At 40.6% G+C, this 20597-nt stretch overlaps 1 protein-coding gene across 1 annotated transcript in view; it reads right to left on the bottom strand.

Moving 5' to 3' along the window:
* Nucleotides 1-1455: 1455 nt before the first annotated feature.
* The window catches only part of MFSD4B (major facilitator superfamily domain containing 4B), a 30802-nt gene continuing 11660 nt past the window's right edge, over nt 1456-20597 (bottom strand). The window contains exons 2-4 of the mRNA XM_066607057.1: nt 14141-14309; nt 11373-11489; nt 1456-8093 (exon numbers count right to left, since the gene is read on the bottom strand). Coding sequence (XP_066463154.1) covers nt 6889-8093; nt 11373-11489; nt 14141-14309 — 1491 coding nt within the window. The 3' untranslated portion in view covers nt 1456-6888. The remainder of the gene's footprint in view (nt 8094-11372; nt 11490-14140; nt 14310-20597) is intronic.

Below are 20597 nucleotides of genomic sequence, written 5' to 3'. Positions count from 1 at the left end.
GTGACCGCTATCTAAACTACACTACCAGCCCCTGTGAGGCATTGTTTCAAACTGACAGACCTTATTAATGCATAACAACATGGAGTTACCTCAGTAGGCGCTACCACTTTCTGGTCCCTTGTATACCTGATAACGGCCCGCTACGGTCACCACCTTATCTGGTAGCCCCTCTTATCATTATCAATTTAAATAATATATTAAAATTCTGTATTTGAGTCATTCTAATTACTTAAGCAAATTGCGCTAACCCCATAGGCAATTAATTTTGTGGTTGTTTTGTATGGTTGTCTGTCATTTTGTGTCCGTTTGGGTCGGAACCATCCTGCCTTAGCAGTATGGGTTTTTTTATCATTAATATTAATAAAGGTTATATTTTAGTTTCAGGCACTTTCAGTGACAAAAAGAATATAACCCATTGATTTTAATGGGGTCATTCACATGAGTATTTTGTGCATGCATTTCATTTGTAAAAAAGAAATGTATGTTTTATTTTAATGCATATTGCACATATTAAACTTATTTAACTTAATTGCCCACTGAAATCTATAGGCGCATGCTTACCAATTTCACACATAGTTACACATATGCCCGTGTGAAGCCGGCCTACAAGATATTTCAATGTAGAATTTACCCAAGATGAAGTCTTTTTTTCCCCTTTTTCTCAAAGTTAGGGAACATAGTTAAACACCTTTTAACAACCAAATCTTAAATTGTTTACAATTTAAGGCTGATTTAGACCCAACGATTCTTGCTTAAAAAAAAAAAATCACTCAAAGCCGTCGTTCGAGCGAGAATCGTTGTCTAACTGCACAGGCATTGTGCAGTTTTCGTTAACAAGTCGTTCATCGTTGTCTTTCAGCATGCTGAAATAGAACGCTGAGCCTTGTCAGTGCCGCACGCTGAATTCTCAGCGGGATACCACTGATACTATTGTTTCAGCTGGTATCCCGCTCAGAGAACACAGCAGGAGTATACGGAAGACAAGTGGCCCCGCAGAGGATTACAACTGTGAGCCCGCCTGTGACCCTGCGTACGGTTGTGGAATTTTACTATGCATGACTGCGTACTCATGCAGGCTGCTACGTGCAATATATACTATATATATTTTCCGTTTATATACCTGCAGCCCATAAGCAATGTAATTATGTATTGGCTGCAAGTTTATCCGTGACCATAGAGAATAACGGGCTTTATGTCACGGATATCTGTTGTAAAATAGAACACGATTGGGTTTTATTTTCCGTGAGCGGCTTATGCAATTTCGACACGCTAATGTGAGCAGAATTGTGAAATTCAATGCAAATGATTGATCCGCGTATTACTACGGATCATACGCTCGTGGAATCTGCTTGTGTGAGACCGGCCTAAAACAATTTGGGTCAACAGTAGAAAAAATTTTTTTGCATTATAACAATTAGGCTAATTTCAAAGTATTTATAATATACATAACACAGCTAATAGAAAAATCATTACAATTTATTGAAATTTCTTATATTCAATACATTTTATAAACAAAGACAAACAAAAATAAAACCACAATTAAAGGGAACGTAGCACTTTTTTCCACTAAGTAAAACCAGATAGTGAAACACATTCCTTTTTTGTGATCTGCTTTTATTTTCTGGTTTTGGACGACTGTATAAGCTGCCACCTTCACTTAACAGCATTTAGAGAGATGCTTTACAGCATCCTGATAGTTTATAGAAGTCTTCATGACCCGACCCATTGACTTGTATAGAAGAGTATTCTAGCCATGCTTTGTCATTGTGCAGGGAGTGAGGATGAGTTTTGTTCACCACAAACGGTTAATTTGGGGAGGAGGGGTTTGTTGTATGTGTGTATAAAATTTTTATATATAAATCTCTAGGTGTCATCTTTCCTTGTAACCACGCCTGTGATAATTGAGGCTTGCTTAAAAGTTCTCTATATAGCACAGTAGATGTCAGATCGTTATTAGGATTAGTGGTTAGGTGAAAATGGCAGGACTTCAAGATTTTTATTTATTAATATAGATTGCAATTTTGAACATGTAAAAAAAATATATACGTACAAAAAAATTCTAAAACAGAAAGAAAGACTTGATTTATACAATAGGTAATTTCCTGATGACATATTGTCTTTAACAATGAGCCTATACGGGATAAAGATAAGTCAGGTTTTGCCCAGATCCACTATAATTTCTTAAGGAATTACAAAGGGTACATTCTCAAGATAGTTGACTCAGATGACCAATAGGACTAGAAGACCACGGCAGCAGCTTACAGATGACATAAATGAGAATTTTCTCCACTGTAGAAACAACTGCAATAAGCCAAATGATTAGCCCAAAATGAAAGCTCCTTCATGTTGCAAAGGGTGACATCTTCCATATAATGGGCAAACTGCAGATTTTTGGCTCTCGGTGGATGCAGTTTTGAAAATCCCATGCAATTTTTCTACTAAAAAATTGTTGAAGGTTATAGAATCCTCACTAAAAATATGCGCCAATTCCAGCATGTCTGAAGCCACCACAACTACAGCTCTACTACTACATTTCTGCTCCGTATACAGCATCTCTATGGTAGAACGGTGCTACAGTATTGGGTGATAAAGTATTGTGAATAGAAAATAACCTGAATTTCAAGTATGTCCTACCTGTTATTTATCTTTTTTTAACGGGTGTGACACTTTAAACAAGTTTTTCTTTCCTATGCTCATATAATATTTTTACAAATCTATGGAGATTGATGCCCTCTGAGGATAGTGTGCACACAAGGTAGTATGATGCAGTTTTTGATGTCTTTTTAATTAGCAACAACAAATAGCAGCATTTGCATACTCTAGAAAATTGATTGACTGTGGGGATAACAGCCATAAAATATATTAGGTCAGACTTTATTCTTTAATTTCCTGACATGTAAATATGAATGGATCAAAAACTAAATACATCTTTGTATTATATAGTAAAATTACAATAATTGCCAGCTATGGCAGAGCTCCAGGCAGCATAAGGTAAGGCCGGGCTCACTGATTGCAGCGTTATATCTGCCTTATGTATCTATGAAGTATGTCATCATAAACTTACATTTTATCAGTAGCCGACCACAAAAAAGGCACTACAGGAGGTAGTCCTTGATATTCAGAAGCTGCAGCCTAGCCTGCCCATCCTACTCTCCAGCCACTGACTGACAACTGTGTATGCCTGTAACTGCGCATAGAGGGAGCTGTTAAACAGTGGCTGGAGAGTGGTATGGGCGAGCCTGCAGAATATTGGTACTACTTCCTGCAGTCCTCTGTTTTTATTGCTAAAATGTGAGTTTCAGACAAATTAACTTGACAGATACATGAAACGGCCTGCGTGTCACTAACATGGAGGACAAGATAAAGATGGCGACCGGTTTCCTTTAAATTAAACAACAATGATCGGAAGCCTTTCACTTCAACTAGCTACAACATATTATAAGGGAAAAGAAACAAAGCGATTTAGTAAGAAAGCTTAACAGGTTAATATAAAAATATTTCATACTTCCCAGACACAAGTAGCTTAAAGAAAATAACCCATGTTTTGGTATGAGGGCAGTTGGTCCAAGATTTCTTGTCCTTTTATAACTTTGCCCAAGGAAAAACTCGTCCGGGCGGACAATTCATCCAATCTCAAACTTGTCCTATATATCACTATGTCCAACCTAGATTTTATCCACTTAGCATTGGAAACGCAAAAGTGATTCTGAGCCACTTGTTGTAACCCACTAGTGACCAGACCTGTCTGTGCCTTAATGACCAGGTCAAATTTTAGAAATCTGATGCATAGAATAACTCTGCAAATTCTGACAGTTTTTTCGCCACATATTGTACTTCATTTAGGTGGTATAACTTGTATGATGATTTCGCTGCAGAATCCCCCACCCCCTCTCACTGCTCTGGCATTGAGAGGGAGGGGATTCCACCATGATCTTTCCTACCACTACTTCCGCACCATGTGACGCAGGCTCAGAGGCAGGGAAGCCACTGCAGATTTTCAGCGGAATGTCCACTTTGGACATTCTGATGAAAAACCTGTCCCATGTGGCTGTAGCCTTGCTGCGCCTGCCATTTTGTGGGTGTAAGGGTGGGGCTCCCATATGCCTTTCATCTCCCCTCACCGTTCTGATCGGTATGAGATGAAACTTTTCACTCTTGAAACTTTTTTTTACGTCATGCACAATATCATTATTATTGCTTATTTCTTCATTTTAAATGCCTGTGATCTGTGTATAATTGAAGTCATCACAGGGCCTTCAGCGCTTGTACTAAAGGACCTGTGAGGTCACAGTCATGTGATCAGGTAAACATTTTTGAAATGACAACTATTTTTCTACAGTATTAGGTCAATAGGTGACAACGTCCGAAGTCGTCCTTTGGATAGTGACTTCATATAGACTATACGTTCGAGGAGAACACACGTCTCTTTTCTTAAGTATGGCATAAAGTGTCAATGGCAAAATGTCAGATGTCTTACTAGAGGAGGAAAGCAATTGGACCAAATGTGGATTAACCTAAGGAAATTGGACAAAATGTCCTAGTGGACGAGGAAAGCAATGGACAAAAATCTATGGATTGGACGGAAAAAAAAAGACTGGACGTAATGTCCTGAAACCCATTTTTTAAGTTTTCATATTAAACATGTTAAGATTTTTTTTTTGTTTTCAATGTTAGCATGTATATTTAAATGAGTCCTAATATCTTGCAGTTTTTACTCTGTCCACTAAACCAAACAGGCTGAGACTTCTGTACAACAGCTAATGCACCATAAAAACAATACACTGGAAGTTTTTCATTGACTTCTATGGGAGAGCATGCTAGGCGTGATCTGTGCAGAGGTCACTGTAGAAAGAGGGAAGCAGGTAAGCTATGATCATCAGCTATTGTGAATGGTGGATCCTGTGTTATGTGTGTGTTACTTGTCATTAGTAAGAGAAACTAAGTAATCTGGTAGATATGATACCTTTTCAACAGCCAATTTTTAGGAACAGTTGCCAGAGTAAAAACCGCAACATATTAGAATGTTTTTTCTCATTAAAGATTTTTATTACATTTTTGCATCAATAGAGATTAAGAAAGTTTCTGTACAAACCTATTACTATGAAATCCAACTCAATGCAGTACATTAAATTAGCATGTCGCAGATTATGATATCCTTTGACCATGTACACTGATAAAAATAACATGAACAGAACAAGAAAATCTAAATAAAATAAAAAGGGGGAATGGGAGCTTGAGTGCTATTGTACTATTCAGATGAAGAAAAGACAAACTATGTCTAGGTTCATGGCACGGTATGTTGTTTTCTGTGCCCTATGGTTGACAATACAATAGGATTACAATATTTTGAAATAAACAGTGACATGCAAAAGAGTAAACATTTTTCAAAAATTCTGATGAACATTAAAAACTTGATTTAAATGGTCACTGCATTTTGAGACAACTTGTATTAATATGACAGCTAGAGAGCTATAGTGATTTGCACTTTTGCTAGTTAGCTAAAATGACATTTTTGTGCTGAAAAATTTCTCTGAAGTCCTGCCCAACATAAGTCGCCCTTCTAATTTGTTGTCCAGAGCTGCAATCAAATGAAATACATCTCTAGCAACATAGATAAAAAGCTAGAGAATGGTTATGACTTATGTTGCTCATAGAAGTCCATGGAGAGTAGAAGGGGAGGAAGTGAGATACATAGACATGGCTGCCAGAGCGAATGATAAGTTATTTACCCAGTCACAGCTATTGAAATCACATCTACACTGCTCAGTCCTGCTGTGCAAGTTCCTACATGATGATGCTACAAAAGAATATATTCCGCTCTGCTCACAGTTTGTAGAAAGCAGTTTAGCAGCAGTGTCCTCCCGCCAACTCAGAGATAGCTGAAAATTAAATATATGGCCTGCAGAGGAGAAAACTGGTGATAAACGCAGGATACAAGTTTTGTTTTGAAAAAGTCTTCTGTAAGTGCAGGTACATAGTTATTTTTTCTGCTAAACCATTTTTTAATATTCACTCATCCGAAGATGTGCAGTTCAAATAATATATGTGGAAATATGCTTCAAATATTGAAAAAAATAATCTCACCTTATTACTAGTAATCCAGCAAAAACAAAAATATCCAGTTACAGATTCTCTAGAAAAAGACAATGTAAAAAGAAAGGAAAAAAATGCCCATATGAAGCCATCTAATGCAGCGCCCATATCAAAGTGTATAAAAATGTATGTGCAAGGAAGTCAGTTTTGAGGCTACCACAAGCCAGAAACTAACTCATTTTCTTTTATTGGGGGTTTGGGCGTTATACCTAAGATGTGTCAGATTTTTCCCATTGGACAAGCCAAAAACTGTATTCTAAACCACAGGTTAGGGGATCCTTAGATAAATCACCAGTATAATAGATAATCAGTCTTTTCTTAGAGAACCCTTGCCTTAATTTCTTTCTATTTACTGCAATCCATAAAGCACACAAGTAGCAATGCAGTTGAGAATATGGGTAGCTCTCTGCTCCATAAACATAGATACCAGTGGTACCTTAAATTAAGAATTTTCACTTGTGTACTTCCCAACATATTTACCTAGATGGATAGAGAAGTGTTATCCTTCTGTAATTGTAACTTTAATATTGAGAACAGAATGATTCAAGGGTTTATGAGATGCATTACAATTTAGTCCCAAAACATTACCACCCATATCAAAACAGGTTAAACTTGCTTTTAACACTTCTGTTTTAGGAGAGGACTATTTAAGACCATTTCTGGACGCCTATTTTTTTTTTTCCAAGTACATCAAAGCATCATATAAAAGAAAAATTCTGCCAGCCAATAATAGACAATTTCAGCAAGATATTTTTCAGCTAGACACACTAGCATACTATATATCAAGCTAAATCTCTAGTCATTCTTTTCTCTGTCCGCATTCAGTTGTCTGGAGGGAGATCTACTAGCAATTAAATCATCTGCACTCCCATTTTTTGATACCAACTGGCTATTGCCATCAGAAGTTGCAGTAACATCTGACGGGCTCTCTTGTATCACGGTTTGGTAGTTCTTAATTCGATCATTCATTTCAATAGATTCGAAGTCTGCTTCATTCCAGTGTTGGGCGTCTTCCTCTTCCTCCTCTATTCCAGAACCTGAAAGTAAAGCCCGTCGGTCCTCACTTTCAATTCCATCCCACCGTGTCTTATCTCTTGGACAAGTGGCCAGTTTGTACATAACCGGAAACAGAAATGCAGTCAACAGAGAAGAGGCCAAGATTGTATACATAAGTACTTGATAGGTGGGAAACAATCCCTGAAGGTAACCTACGGAAGCAGGGATAGCCATTTCACCTAAAGCTGCCCCAACAACAAATAAGGAGGCAGACTTTCCTCCTATGGTTGTATATTGCTGAGCCCAAGAAAAGCCGCTAGGAAACGTGGTAGCCATAGAGGCACCATATAGTGCACTACCAACCCAAAGCACAATAGTGTGCGTATGAAACAGAAGTAAACACAAAGATGATACAGCACAGCCAATCACACTAAGCAGCAACATGGTGCCAGGGTATAAACATGTTGCAAAGCATATGGCCAAACCTCGAACTGCAGCAAATACTCCCCAAAATATTGAATTTAATCCTGCTGCTTTATCATGGTCCATTCCTGCTGTGATGGCATAGGTAAAAATATAGGAACCGTAGGCAACTTCTGCACCAACATAGCAGAAAAAAAACAAGAATAGAATAAATATAAGGGCATTGTGGTATTTGGCTATCCGTACTTTCTCTTCTGTACTTTTTGCGGCCGATTGGTTTGACCGAGTCTTGCTGTACAAGATAAATAAGAATAAAGAAACCAGCAAAATATATGTTGCAATAACAATATAGGATAACAAGGATTTTCTTATTCCCAGAGGTAGCAGTTCTGGGGAGGTTTTGTTGGGACCTGGCAGTTCTTGGTTTCCTTTCAAGTAAAGCTTATCAAGTGGCAGAATTTCTGGGATTATTTTCGCCAAAATCGGAGCCAAGAGAGCCCCCAAAGCAAAACTGAAGTGGAGTGCTTGCACATGTGGTCCAGCTTCATCTCCCCAGGTGTTCAGAATGACAACATTACCACCTGTTGTACAGAAGGATACAATTAATATTATAAGACATGAATGACAACTGTGATATGAAGCAAGTTTTACTTATTCTGCAAACACCAGTGACTCATGGCCAACATTTCAAACAGCAAATCTTATTTTACATGCAATAATGCACTTCATTTTCTTTTACACTTGCGTTAGGGCTCAGTTCAGTGTTTGTCCCTCTGCACTGTTTTAGGCTAGAGAAACTGACATGAATGAAACTAAAGGGGGTTTAGGAAAAAAAAAAAACATGGAAGCCTTTTTGTTTGCTGTTTTGTTTTTTTTTTTGTTTTTTTTAAAAATCAAATCAATGGGAGAGAAAAATAAATCCTTTTATTCTAGTTTTATTTCAGTTTTCTGCTCCAAAGATGGAGCAGAGAGACAGAAACCCTGAACCGTAATGCAAGTATGAAAGCAGCCTTACAAATGCAACAAGGATGGCATGGGGAACCTGAATATTCATTTAAAGTACAGCAGAAGCCACCATGAAATACGTTAGCCTTTTATTAATTTTAAATAAAAAAATATAAACTCAGCAATAACGTTCTTGAGATGCCAGCATATTTCACTAGGAAACAAGAATGTCAAGGCACTTGCCTGCATGGCCAGGATCGGAGATCCCTCTGATCCTGGCTGTTTAACCCCTTTAGTTGTTGCACTCATTACTGACCTCAGAATCCACATGGTTAGATGGAGAGGGCTCCCTTTGTCCTGTAATGCTGAACGGCTGTCATGACATTTGGAGGCCTTGCCTATGGCAGGGCAGGATGACAGCCGAGACACAATTCACTGCAATACATAGAAATTGCAGTGAAGTGTACAAACATTTTTCCTTTAGTCCCCAAGTGGGGACTAAATCCCACGTAAGGACTAAAGCTTAAAAATGTATATAAAGATATTAAACGTTTAAAGCCCCGTTTTTCCATAAAAATATAAAATTTAAAAGAGTGTAAGCGGTAAGCTGTGTTCCTGGAAAGTCTGAACTGTTAAAAAAAAACTAGCATGATATGTTGTTTGTTTGTTTTTTATACACAGTGAACACAATAAGAAAGAAATAAATAAAAAGCTGTAATGGTGTTTGTAGTCACCCTACCTTCTCCCAATCAAAATAAAAACGTTTTTCTATTTCAATAAAAAAGGGGTTTTGTAAAAGTAGTAAAACATAACAAAAACTTTATAAATTTGCTATCACCATAATCAGATTGACTATGAAGAATATTTTATTTTAACACATTTTACTGCTCAGTAGATGCTGTAAATACAAAACCCTCCTTCTCCTCATTATTTGTTAAGAAAAAAATAATGAATGCCAGAATTGTGCTTTTTTTTGGTTACTTCATCTCCAAGCAAAAAATGTAATAAAAAACATGATCAAAAACTCATATGTACCCCAAAACTCTACCAAGAAAAACGACTGGTTGTCCCACAAAAAGAAAGCCTTCACACAGCTGCAAGAACGGAAAAATTAAAAAAATGTTATGTTGGAACAAGGATGGCAACAGAAAAAATATTTTTTTTTTTAAATTAATACCTACCCAAAGAAAAAAGGCTGCAATTGTGTATTTTTGTATTTGATTCCACTTAGAAATGTAAAAAACATTAACTATATTATACAGTATATAAGAGTACCATTGAAAATCCGACTTGTTAAGTTAAAAAACAAGTCATCTGGCAGTTTAATTAATGGAAACAATAAAAAAAAAATACTTGAAAGTGGGGAGGAGAAAGTTTTATGTAAAAAAACAGCTAAATGCTCATAGTACTTTTATTCTGAAACACCAACCGGTTGTCTATCCTATACATAAACTCTTTTAGGCATTTGTTCTATCATACTCAGCTGTTCGCTTTTATTAGATCATGGGCTTGTTCAAACTAATCCTTCTACTACTGAATCCATTAAAAAATATATTTATATATTATGCAGATTTTGGGGGCGATCACTGGCATCTTTTAAAGAAACGATTATAGAAAATGTTCCTAGAATTTACCCAAATTCTACTTTTGAGCAAAGGACGTTTCTGCCACTGTGACTTATGTTCCTAGAATTGGTTCGATTGAGAATCCCTTTGCAGTACATCAGCTTTACCATGTACTCTTTATGCAGTCTCTCACTGAAAAATAACTAACTAACTACATGATATAACGGGGAGACTGAATGGAAAAAATACTAAATGGTGTTGCGCCACAATTCTGAAGCATGTTGGCCTTTTTGTGCAAATCAGTTTAGACAAGTTTATTATTGATTCACGTCAAAAGGAACAGATGGTCCATCTTTTGCTCCGCTTTTACAAAGTGCCTAATAAGGGGGCAGGTTGGATTGTAGTAAGGTTCAGAAACCTTTATGACATATGAATTTTTTTTGAAGAGTTGCAAAATTTGAAGCAATCTCACTCAAGTAGCTGGGGCAACCGTATGTAACATATATAAAGATGCAACACATTTATAAAAGTGAAACATCCGTTTTGGGACCAGAAGCAGAATTGGGTATTTTATCTGCAGTTGTTCTCTGCTACCTCTGCAATCTGCTGGTTCTAGATTTGGGTTTTGACCCCTCAAAGATGGACAAAGCAATCTCCAGACTCCACAATCCCCAGTGTATTGGTAGGTATAGCGCGTTGGTAGTCTGATTAGCTAGAACTGCTCAAGTGATCAGCACTGGCCAGTCAGAGAGCAGTGTACAGTGTGCATTAGGTAGAAAATTGTTGCAGCCATTGCATGGCCACAAAAAAAGCTTGAAACTGGAAGATCAGAGGGACGGCAAAGAAGAACAACTGTAGGTACTATAACCCCCTTCACCTCTGGACCTGGGAGAGAGTTTTGCGCTGAAAATGAAGGGTCATTTTAGCATCATGTGACTTTTGAGAAAGTTATTGCATATTTAAATTAGAGAAGGTAAAAAATAAAAAAAATAAAAAATAAAGGCTGCCAAGAAAAATGGCGTCCAAGACTCATCTGAGAATAACTACCCTCCAGTATAATTAGGAAATGCATTTGGGCCTTATGCACACAGCAGAGCCATGTGCACAGAGCATGCACAGTAGTACATATAGTCCTCATTACTCCCTACAGGATAGGCCACCATTTTTGGCTTTTTCCATTTAGATTTAGTTTGAATGAGAAATAAAAGCAACACCATATTACAATAGGACCCCAGAGATTACTATGGGTGTTTTATTACAGCTCCATAAACTAACTTTGTAATTTTTTTTTTTTAATCTGTAGCACATTTTAATTTATTTTACAAAACTAGTATGAACCACTAGACTTACCAGTGTCCAGGAATCCCATGGAAGTTCCCACAAGACACATAACTCCAGTAAGAAGTATGGCCTTCTTACACCATGGCAAGATAGAGAGTCCTGCACAAGTTGCCAGCATTGACAATCCTTATGAAATAAGAACAGACAAGAAGATAAGATAACTTAAGAGGCACAGGATTAGTGGCCTAAAACATGGCTGCTTTCTTCCAGAGATGGTACCACACCTATCTATGGGTTTTGTTTAATTAAAGTGAATGTGGCAGAGATGCAATACCCGACCAAACGGTGGACAACTGCTCTTGAGAGAAAGCAGCCATGTCTCTTAATTGTGGACAACTCCTTTCATTACAATGCAAAAACATATACATATTCCATTTAACCCGAGTGACGAAGCCAAATTTTGGAAATCTGACGTGTCACTTTAACACAGAATAACTGAGTAAGGATTTGCATATCAAAGTGATTCTGACATTGTTTTTGTGAAACATTGTACTTCATTTAGGTGGTAAAACTAGACCAATAGAATTAGTGTACATTTCTTAGTGTACAAAAAAATTGTTATTTTTTCCTATTTTCAACTGAAATATCTCAAATATGTACAAACATACTGTACAAATATTTGATAAGATATACATTTCCATCTGCTTACTTTATTCTGGAAGCACAACTGAAAAACGTTAGGGCTTTTTTAAAAACTATTTAGGAGCCGTATAAACTTATTAATTATCAACATTTTGAGGAACAAGCCAAGATTGAAAAGGCTCTTAGGTGTCAGAATGATAGCTACCCCCACAAATGGGTATAAAAAGATACTCAATGTAAAAACGGCACCCCTTAATATATTCCCTGAGGGGAGTCATTAGTTTTTTTAGACCCCACCGTTTTTTTTCCAGGAGTTAATGCAATTTAGAGGAGGAAAAAAAAATCATAGTTTTGCAAATATGTCATTTTAAAAGACACCATTTTTTCTATAATGCACATGAAAATGAGGATTTACAACCCAAAATTGATACCCGTTTGTCCTGTGCTCAGCAACATGCCCATTGTGGCCCTAATCTTCTGTCTGTATGCACAATGGGGCCCAAACCGAAAGGATCAGCCGGTGACTATCAGAACAGACATTTTGCTTGAAGGCGTTTTAAGCCCCATAGCACACTGGTAGAGCCCTTGAGTGGCCAAAACCTTCCACAAATGACCCCACTTTGAAAACTAGACCCCTTAACGAATTATTTAGGGGTGTACTATTTTGATCCTATATTTTTTGAATGAAGGGAAAAAAAATTACGATTTTCATTTCTTTGGCAATTGTGTCATTTTAAAAACTCCTTTTTTATACAACACACATATGAATGAAGACTTTCAACCCAAAATGGATACCTCTGTTTGTCCTGTGTTCAGAAACATACCCATTGCGTCCCTTATCTTATGTCCATAAGCACAAACAGGGCCCAAACCAAAAGGAGCATTAAACTTTCAACTGTTCTTTTTTATTTTTTTACTTTTAATTGATCGTCACGTAGCAGGCGCCCCCAGCTTCTGTGCATGCGTCCGCCAAATAGGCGACGGGCGCATGTGCAGAAACTAGGGAAAGAGCCACGGATAAAGATCCATTCGGGGGGATATCACCAGAGGGCTTAAGTAATTTAAACTCCCCTCACGAAACCGTGACGGGAGGAGAAACTTTCGCTTTTTTACTTTTACATGATCGCCATTATCTATTGGACAACGGTGGTCACGTGACCAAGGACCGCGCAACACAGCCCACATAAAATCTCCAGGCTCTCAGCTATGTTTGGTAGCCAGGAGCAGGGAGATTTTAAATTACCTCGGCAATCTGCGGCTTCTGCATATGCGCCCGCCACTATGTTCCGACGGGCGAATGCACAGAAGCCAGGGTAAGGTCCACAGAAAAATCTGGGGACCTTAGGTACATAATTTCATCTCCCCTCACGGATGTAATTTTGACACTTTTAACACTTTTTTAAAATTTACATGATCGCCATTATGCATTGGATCACGGCGATCATGTGACCAGGGACCGCATACAGCAGTCCCCGGTAATCTCTCTCTGTCTCTTGACTACTCATACTAGCCGGTAGCAAGGCGATTTAAAATTTCCCGGGCCTCCTGTCCAAGACATAATAACGTCTGGCACGCATATACAGACGCCAGCGTCAGGTCCTGGTAGACCAGAATGCGATGGGACATTGTGGAGTGAGTACTCTCAGCTCCTCTCATGGATCGGATCCGTGAAGGGAGCTGAAACTAATTTTTTTTTAACTTTCTAATTTACTTTAATGCGATCGCTGTTATTTTTGGATAGAGACGATCGCATGACCAGGGGTCGGATATCCTGGCCCCTTATGACACCTCCAGGTTGTCAACAGCATGGAGCTGTCACATCCACCGCCCACAGGGCTTTAATCCACGGAGCAAGTGTGTTTTAACGGCACTGAGGACTAAAGTCCAGCAAAGCAGGACATAAGACGGCAATGGGGCAGTCACTAAGGGGTTAATACACAGTTAGAGATGGTTACAAAACTGTGCAATTCAATAACCTTCATAACAAGAGACGTCTTTTCCATGTAAGATTTTAGTGAACTGAATACTTGTCTGTCATCTAACATTAATACTTCAAGGAAAAGAAGGTAATCTGAATAGAGATGTAGGCGCTTCACTCGATAACAGACCTGTCTTTGGTGAACATGGATTCATTGAAATTACGTACTGAAACTTACCAAACATAAGAGGCACATTTCATTTTATTTGTCACATACCGAGAAGGAGGTTCTGATTTATGCGGTCAAAAAGGATGCCTGCCACGACTGAGCCACCAAGATATCCTAAGGACCTCCCGACAAAAATGTAGGAAATATTTCCGACAGTGCTTTCCAGATTAGCAGCGAGATCAGGAAACGTTGGCCCCAACACCGAGATGGCCATTCCCTAAAAATACACAGTAATATTTGTTTAAGTAGATGTATAGATGAAGAAATTATATGATCTCTTTTGTGGATAAAGAATTTGAGCAAACACATTTTATTAGACCTGTGCCCATGGCTACAGCTCTGTGCGGGGGCCATGCATTAAAGCCAATGAAGGGAATCTTATAATGTCTTGCATGATCAAGAAAGCTTTTCCAAGAATCAACAAACCGCGATAGACAGTATTACAACCTCCAGTATACTAACTTCATACCAATAACAGGCAAATTTTCAATTTAGAACACCAATATTCATGTGTAATTTCGAGTGCAGAAGGGTCGAGTGACCTTCCTTCCCAGAAGGTGGAGATTATTTTACCGATAATACCCTTTCTGAAGTCATTATTATGACAGCATACACATGGAGGTTGCCCTCTTGACCTCTGCAGGAACAGGAAGCAGAAGAGTATAAAGGCACCCCTCCACTGGATCACCAGTGTGTACCAAATGGCTACAGTGACTGCATTTATTTTAAATTGTGACTCAACCATCAGATAGCAAAAATAAAAGGATCTTACAACGCGTTTACCTCATGTTACCTCATATTAATTGGCTTAGGGAGGGACTACGGCTTGTGGAACGTTTCTCCCGAAGGCCAAGTCACGACTAGCCTCTAAATCTACGCAATAATTCTTAACAAATGTATATACATCGGATCATGTAGCAGCCCTACAGATTTGGTCTGAGGTGGCTTCTGCCCTCCTAGCCCAAGAACAATATATGGCTCTTGTAAAATGAGCTTTGAGTCCTTCAGAGAGATGAATGTCTTGAGCTTTGTAGACCTCTATCGCCCTTTTGACCCACCGGGCGATCGAATCCCTAGACGCGGCCTCTTCCCCGGCCGGTCCCTGGAACAAACTATCAGTCTTTCTACACTTTTTAGAGGTTTCCAAGTATATTAGAATAGCTCTCCTAACATCTAAGTGATGAAACCTTTACCCTTTCTCGTTCCGAAGGTTCTGATAGAAGGAGGGGAGGGTTATCACCTATTCCCTATGAAAACTAGTTTATACATTGGGTTGAAAGGAGTCTAGTTTAAAGACCAGTTTGTCATTGTGTAGTATCATGTAGGGCGTTTTGCAGAAAAGGGTTTGGCTGGAATCGGCACGTGACGGGGCGGAGCTACGCGATGACGCGTACAAGGGGCGGAGCCAAACCGCCGATGCTTCCGAGACCAGCCGAAGGGAGAAGATCCATCTGCGCAAGCGCGTCTAAAAAAGCAAGAAGACACCGAAGTTAGACGGCACCATGGCGACGAGGACGCCAGCAACGGAGCAGGTAAGTGAATAACTTCTGTATGGCTCATATTTAATGCACGATGTATATTACAAAGTGCATTAACCCCTTAGTGACGAAGCCTGTTTGCGCCTTAGTGACGGAGCCAAATTTTGGAAATCTGACATGCGTCATTCAACCTAGCATAACTCCGTAAAGGCTTTACATATCCAAGTGATTCTGACACTCTTTTTTCGCCACATGTTGTACTTCATTTAGGTTGTAAAAAGAGACCGATATCATTTGTGTATATTTATTAAAAGTACCAATATTGGAAAAATTTTGAAAAAATTGTCATTTTTTCACATTTTCAACCGTAATATCTCAAATATGTCCAAACATACTGTATACATTTTTGATAAGATATTTATTTCCATCTGTTTACTTTATTCTGAATGCACACTTGAAAAACTTGTGTTTTTTTTAACCATTTAGAGGACGTACAAATTTAACATTACTTTTCAGCATTTTGAGGAACACTTTGTTTTCCTGCACCAAGCCAAGTTTGCAAAGGCTCATAAGTGTCAGAATAATAGATACACCCACAAATTACCCCATTTTAAAAACTACACCCCTTAGTGTATTCACTGAGGGGTGTCATGAGTATTTTGACCCCACCAGTTTTTTTCAGGAATTAGTTCAATTTAGGGGAGAAAAAATAAAATTTCATATTTTTGCAAATATGTCATTTTAAAGATATATTTTTTTCCTATAGAACCCATGAAAATGAGGATTTACACCCCAAAATGGATACCCCCGTTTCTCCCGTGTTCAGAAACATACCCATTGTGGCCCTAATCTTATGTCTGGATGCACAACGGGACCCAAAATGAAAGGAGCAGTCGGTGTCTTTCAGAACATAAATTTTGCTTGAAGGCGTTTTAGGCCCCATCGCACTTTTGTAGAGCTCTTGAGTGGCCAAAACCAAAGAGAATCCCCACAAGTGACTCCATTTTGAAAACTAGACCCCTTAACGAATTTATCTAGGGGTGTACTGCCCATTTTGACCCCACAGTTTTTGAATGAATTCAAGCCAAGCAAAAGGAAAAAAATTGTGATTTTCGTTTTTTTGTCAATTCTGTCATTTTAAAAACAGCTTTTTTTGTACAGCACACACATGAATGAAGCCTTTCACCCCAAAATGGATACCCCTGTTTCTCCCGTGTTCAGAGACATACCCATTGTGGCCCTAATCTTTTGTCTGGGTGCACAACGGGGCCCAAAATGAAAGGAGTAGTCGGTGGCTTTCAGAACAGAAATTTAGCATGAAGGTGATTTAGGCCCCATTGCCCACTTGTAGAGCCCTTGAGCGGCCAAAACGACAGAGAACCCCCACAAATGACCCCATTTTGAAAAGTAGACCCCCTAAGGAATTTATCTAGGGGTGTACTGTGTATTTTTACACTACAATTTTTGAATAAATCTAAGCAAAGCAGTAGGAAAAAATTACAATTTTCATTTTTTTGGCAATTGTATCAATTTAAAAACTGGTTTTTTTGTACAGCACACATAGGAATAAAGACTTTCACCCCAAAATGGATCCCCCTGTTTGTCCCGTGTTCAGAAATATACCCCTTGTGGCCCTAATCTACTTAAAGGACACATGGCTAGGCCTATAATGGAAGGAACACCCGTTGGATTTTAGGGTACAACGGAATAAATTCCAGTCCCCATTGCCCACTTGTAGAGCCATTGAGCATCCAAAACAATAAAGAACCCCCTCAAATGACCCCATTTTAAAAACTAGACCCCTTAACGAATTTATCTAGGGGTGTATTGCATATTTTGACCCCACAGTATTTGAATAAATTTAAGCAAAGCAGAAGGAAAAATTACGATTTTCATTTTTTTTGGCAATTTTGTCAATTTAAAAACTGTTTTTTTTGTACAGGGTACATAGGAATGAAGACTGCCACCCCAAAATGGATACCCCCGTTTGTCCCGTTTTCAGAAACATACCCATTGTGGCCCTAATCTACTTACAGGAAACATGGCAAGGCCCATAATGGAGGGAACACCGTTGGATTTCAGGGCTCAACTGAATAAATCCCAGGCCCCATTGCTCATTTGTACGGAATAAAAATTGACTCCCTAAAAATATCACCCCCCCTCCTCCGCGCCCTTTTCGGCGTTCCCAAAATCTTAGATAAAAGTAATAATGTGAACTGTGTAGTATTTCCAAAGACAGGGGTAATTACGGAGGCTGGTTGGGATGGGTACATGGGGCAATAAAACCGGGTATCCCCCCTCCTCTCATGCTTTTTGGGGGTCATTTCTTGACCTCAGTGGCGGGTATGGGGTGTAAAAAGTGGCGCTCTGTGAGTCTCCGTAAGCTTGATGAGGTGCAGCGGTCTCACATAGAAGGCGCTCAACAAGCTGCTCCTGGAACTGCAGGAAGGCGAGCGTTCCCGGGGCTTCTTGTAAATTACGTATTACAGGTAGCGGTCTGAATAACGCCGGGCTCACGCAGCCGTAGGCGGAATCCGCTTGTGGAGGCCCGCAGCGGATCTCATCTGTGAGCCCGGCTGTGACCCTGCGTACGGCCGCCTATTGTACTGCGCATAACTGCCTATTCACACAGGCGGTCATTCGCAGTACACTTTTTTTTTTGTTGTTGTTTGTATTTCCCGCACCGTCGCTTAGCGATGACACGGGTACCCGCAGCCCGTATACAAGGTAGTAGCGTATGGGCTGCGGGTATATCTGCGACCTTGGAGCACAATGGGCTCTATGTTGCTGATATCCGCGGTAAAATAGAACCTGCTGCGTTCTGTTTTCTGCGAGTGGATTACACAATTCGAACCCACTAATGTGAGCGGAATTGTGTAATCCAATGCGATTGATTTGCGCAATACCGTGGATCAGACGCATGCGGAGTCCGTAATTCCTATCCGGTCATGTGAGACCGGCCTAAGGTAGATCGCTACCTTTTTTTCACGTGACTGGGGACCGCTCAACGAGGCCACCCGTCACTGCTCCGGGCTCTCGGCAACCGTTGATCGTTGGGAGCAAGGAGATTTTAAGTTTCCTGGACTCCCCGACTCCTGCGCATGTGTCCGGTGTTTTGCCGGCGGTCGCATGCGCAGAATACGGGAAAGTTCACGGAAGAAGATTGCGTCGAGGGGCAAATACGGAGGCCTCCGGTAAAAAGTTTCATCTCCTCTCACCGATCGCATCGGTGGGGGGAGATGAACCTTTACCTTTTTTTACTTTTACGTGATCACCATTATCCGTTGGATAACGGCGAACACGTGATCAGGAACCGCTCACCGCGGCCCCCCGTGAAATCTCCAGGCTCTCAGCTAAGTTTTGTAGCCAAGAGCAGGGAGATTTTAAATTACCACGGCTTTTGCGCATGCGCCTGCCATATTGGCGACGGGCAAGTGCGCAGAAGCTGGGGTAAGGTCCGCGGATAAATCCGCGGGCCTTAGGTACGTACTTTCATCCTCCCTCACGTATATGATCCGTGGGGGGAGATGAAACGCAAGCTTTTTTTAACTTTTTTTTTTTTTACTTTTTGCACTTTTTTTTTTACTTTGACATCCCTCTGCTTTTACTTTGACATCCCTCTACTTTTACTTTGACATCCCTCTGCTCTTGGCTACACATGGCAGCCAGGAGCAGAGGAATTTTGAATTTCCCGGGGCTCGAGCCCCTCTGTGCACGCGCCCGATGGCAATCATCGGGCGCGCATGCGCAGACGGGGATTTCGGGTCCCGGGACATCGGGACATCGCAGAGGACCGGGGGTGAGTATTTTCACCTCCCCTCATGGATCCGATCCATGAGGGGAGGTGAAACTTCACTTTTCTTTTACTTTTTCAACTTTTTCGCGATCGCCGGTATCCAATGGATAGCGGCGATCGCGGGCCCGGGGACCGCTCACACCGGTCCCCGGTAACACCCCCTGGTTCCCGGCTACCTTCAGGAGCCGGGAGCCAGAAGATTTTAAATTTGCCGGGGACACCCGGGCTTCTGCGCGTGCGCGTGACGTCATTGCCTGGCACCGCCGACAAGCCGTGTGAGTATTTTCAGCTGCCATGATGGATCCGATCCATCAGAGCAGCTGAATTACTACTTTTTTACACAGTTTTGTTTACTTTTTTGCAATCGGCGCTATCGATTGCATAGCGCCGATCGCAATGCCGGGGGGAACTGCCCGCATCCTGGGATGACAGCTCCATGCTGTCGGCTACCTGCGGGCACCGACAGCATGGAGCTGTCACGTCCTCAGGACAGTGGGCATCAATCCAAAGAGGATGCATAAAACTACGTCCTCTAGGATTAAGGCCCACTTACTGAGGACGTAGTTTCCCGATGGGGCCGTCGTTAAGGGGTTAATATGGCCATACAGAAGTGTATAACCCCACTTGCTGCCGCGAGACAACCCCTTTAAGGGTGCTAGGACTTAGCCCCTTTTCTAGCACTGCTTGCAAAAAGTCCAGAATTTCAGAAGTTTCCAGTTGGAGAGAATCCTGGATGTCACGACTCCTTCTCACAGTTAGACATGGCGTGGAGGGATCGCAGAGGTTCCTTTGTGAAAAAGGTCCTGTGCGTAGAGAGATTTCCTGGACTCTCCCTGGATTCCGAATCTCACAGGGTTTTCACCATTAGACCATGCCCTTTAGCGTCATCCGGAGTCAGACCACCCCCCTACGGGCGCTAAGAACGCTTCTGACATCGGCGCCTCGGCCACGCCCCCCTCACGGAATGTGTAGAGTTTGTGTACCCGGCGAAGCCTCATCTCAGCCTGTGGCGAGCAAGTCCTCTTCTTTGGAGGCCGCTATACTCCTCCTGGTCAGGATAGCGGCCACCGCAGGTATGAGGGACCCAGAGGTTTTCGCCTGTGGAGTGCCGGCATCGCATCGGGATGGGTCTTACCCCCCCAGGGAGGCACGGCCTGCATCCACATGGAAGTTGCTCCTACTGAGTCCTGTAGGGACAGGAAGACACTGGTGACCTGGTGGAGGGGAGGTG

The sequence above is a fragment of the Eleutherodactylus coqui genome, chromosome 1, assembly GCF_035609145.1.
Source record: "Eleutherodactylus coqui strain aEleCoq1 chromosome 1, aEleCoq1.hap1, whole genome shotgun sequence".
NCBI classification, from domain to species: Eukaryota; Metazoa; Chordata; class Amphibia; order Anura; family Eleutherodactylidae; genus Eleutherodactylus; species Eleutherodactylus coqui.
The sequence above is the reverse complement of the archived record's forward strand: the minus strand, read 5'-3'. Positions and strand labels throughout refer to the sequence as shown.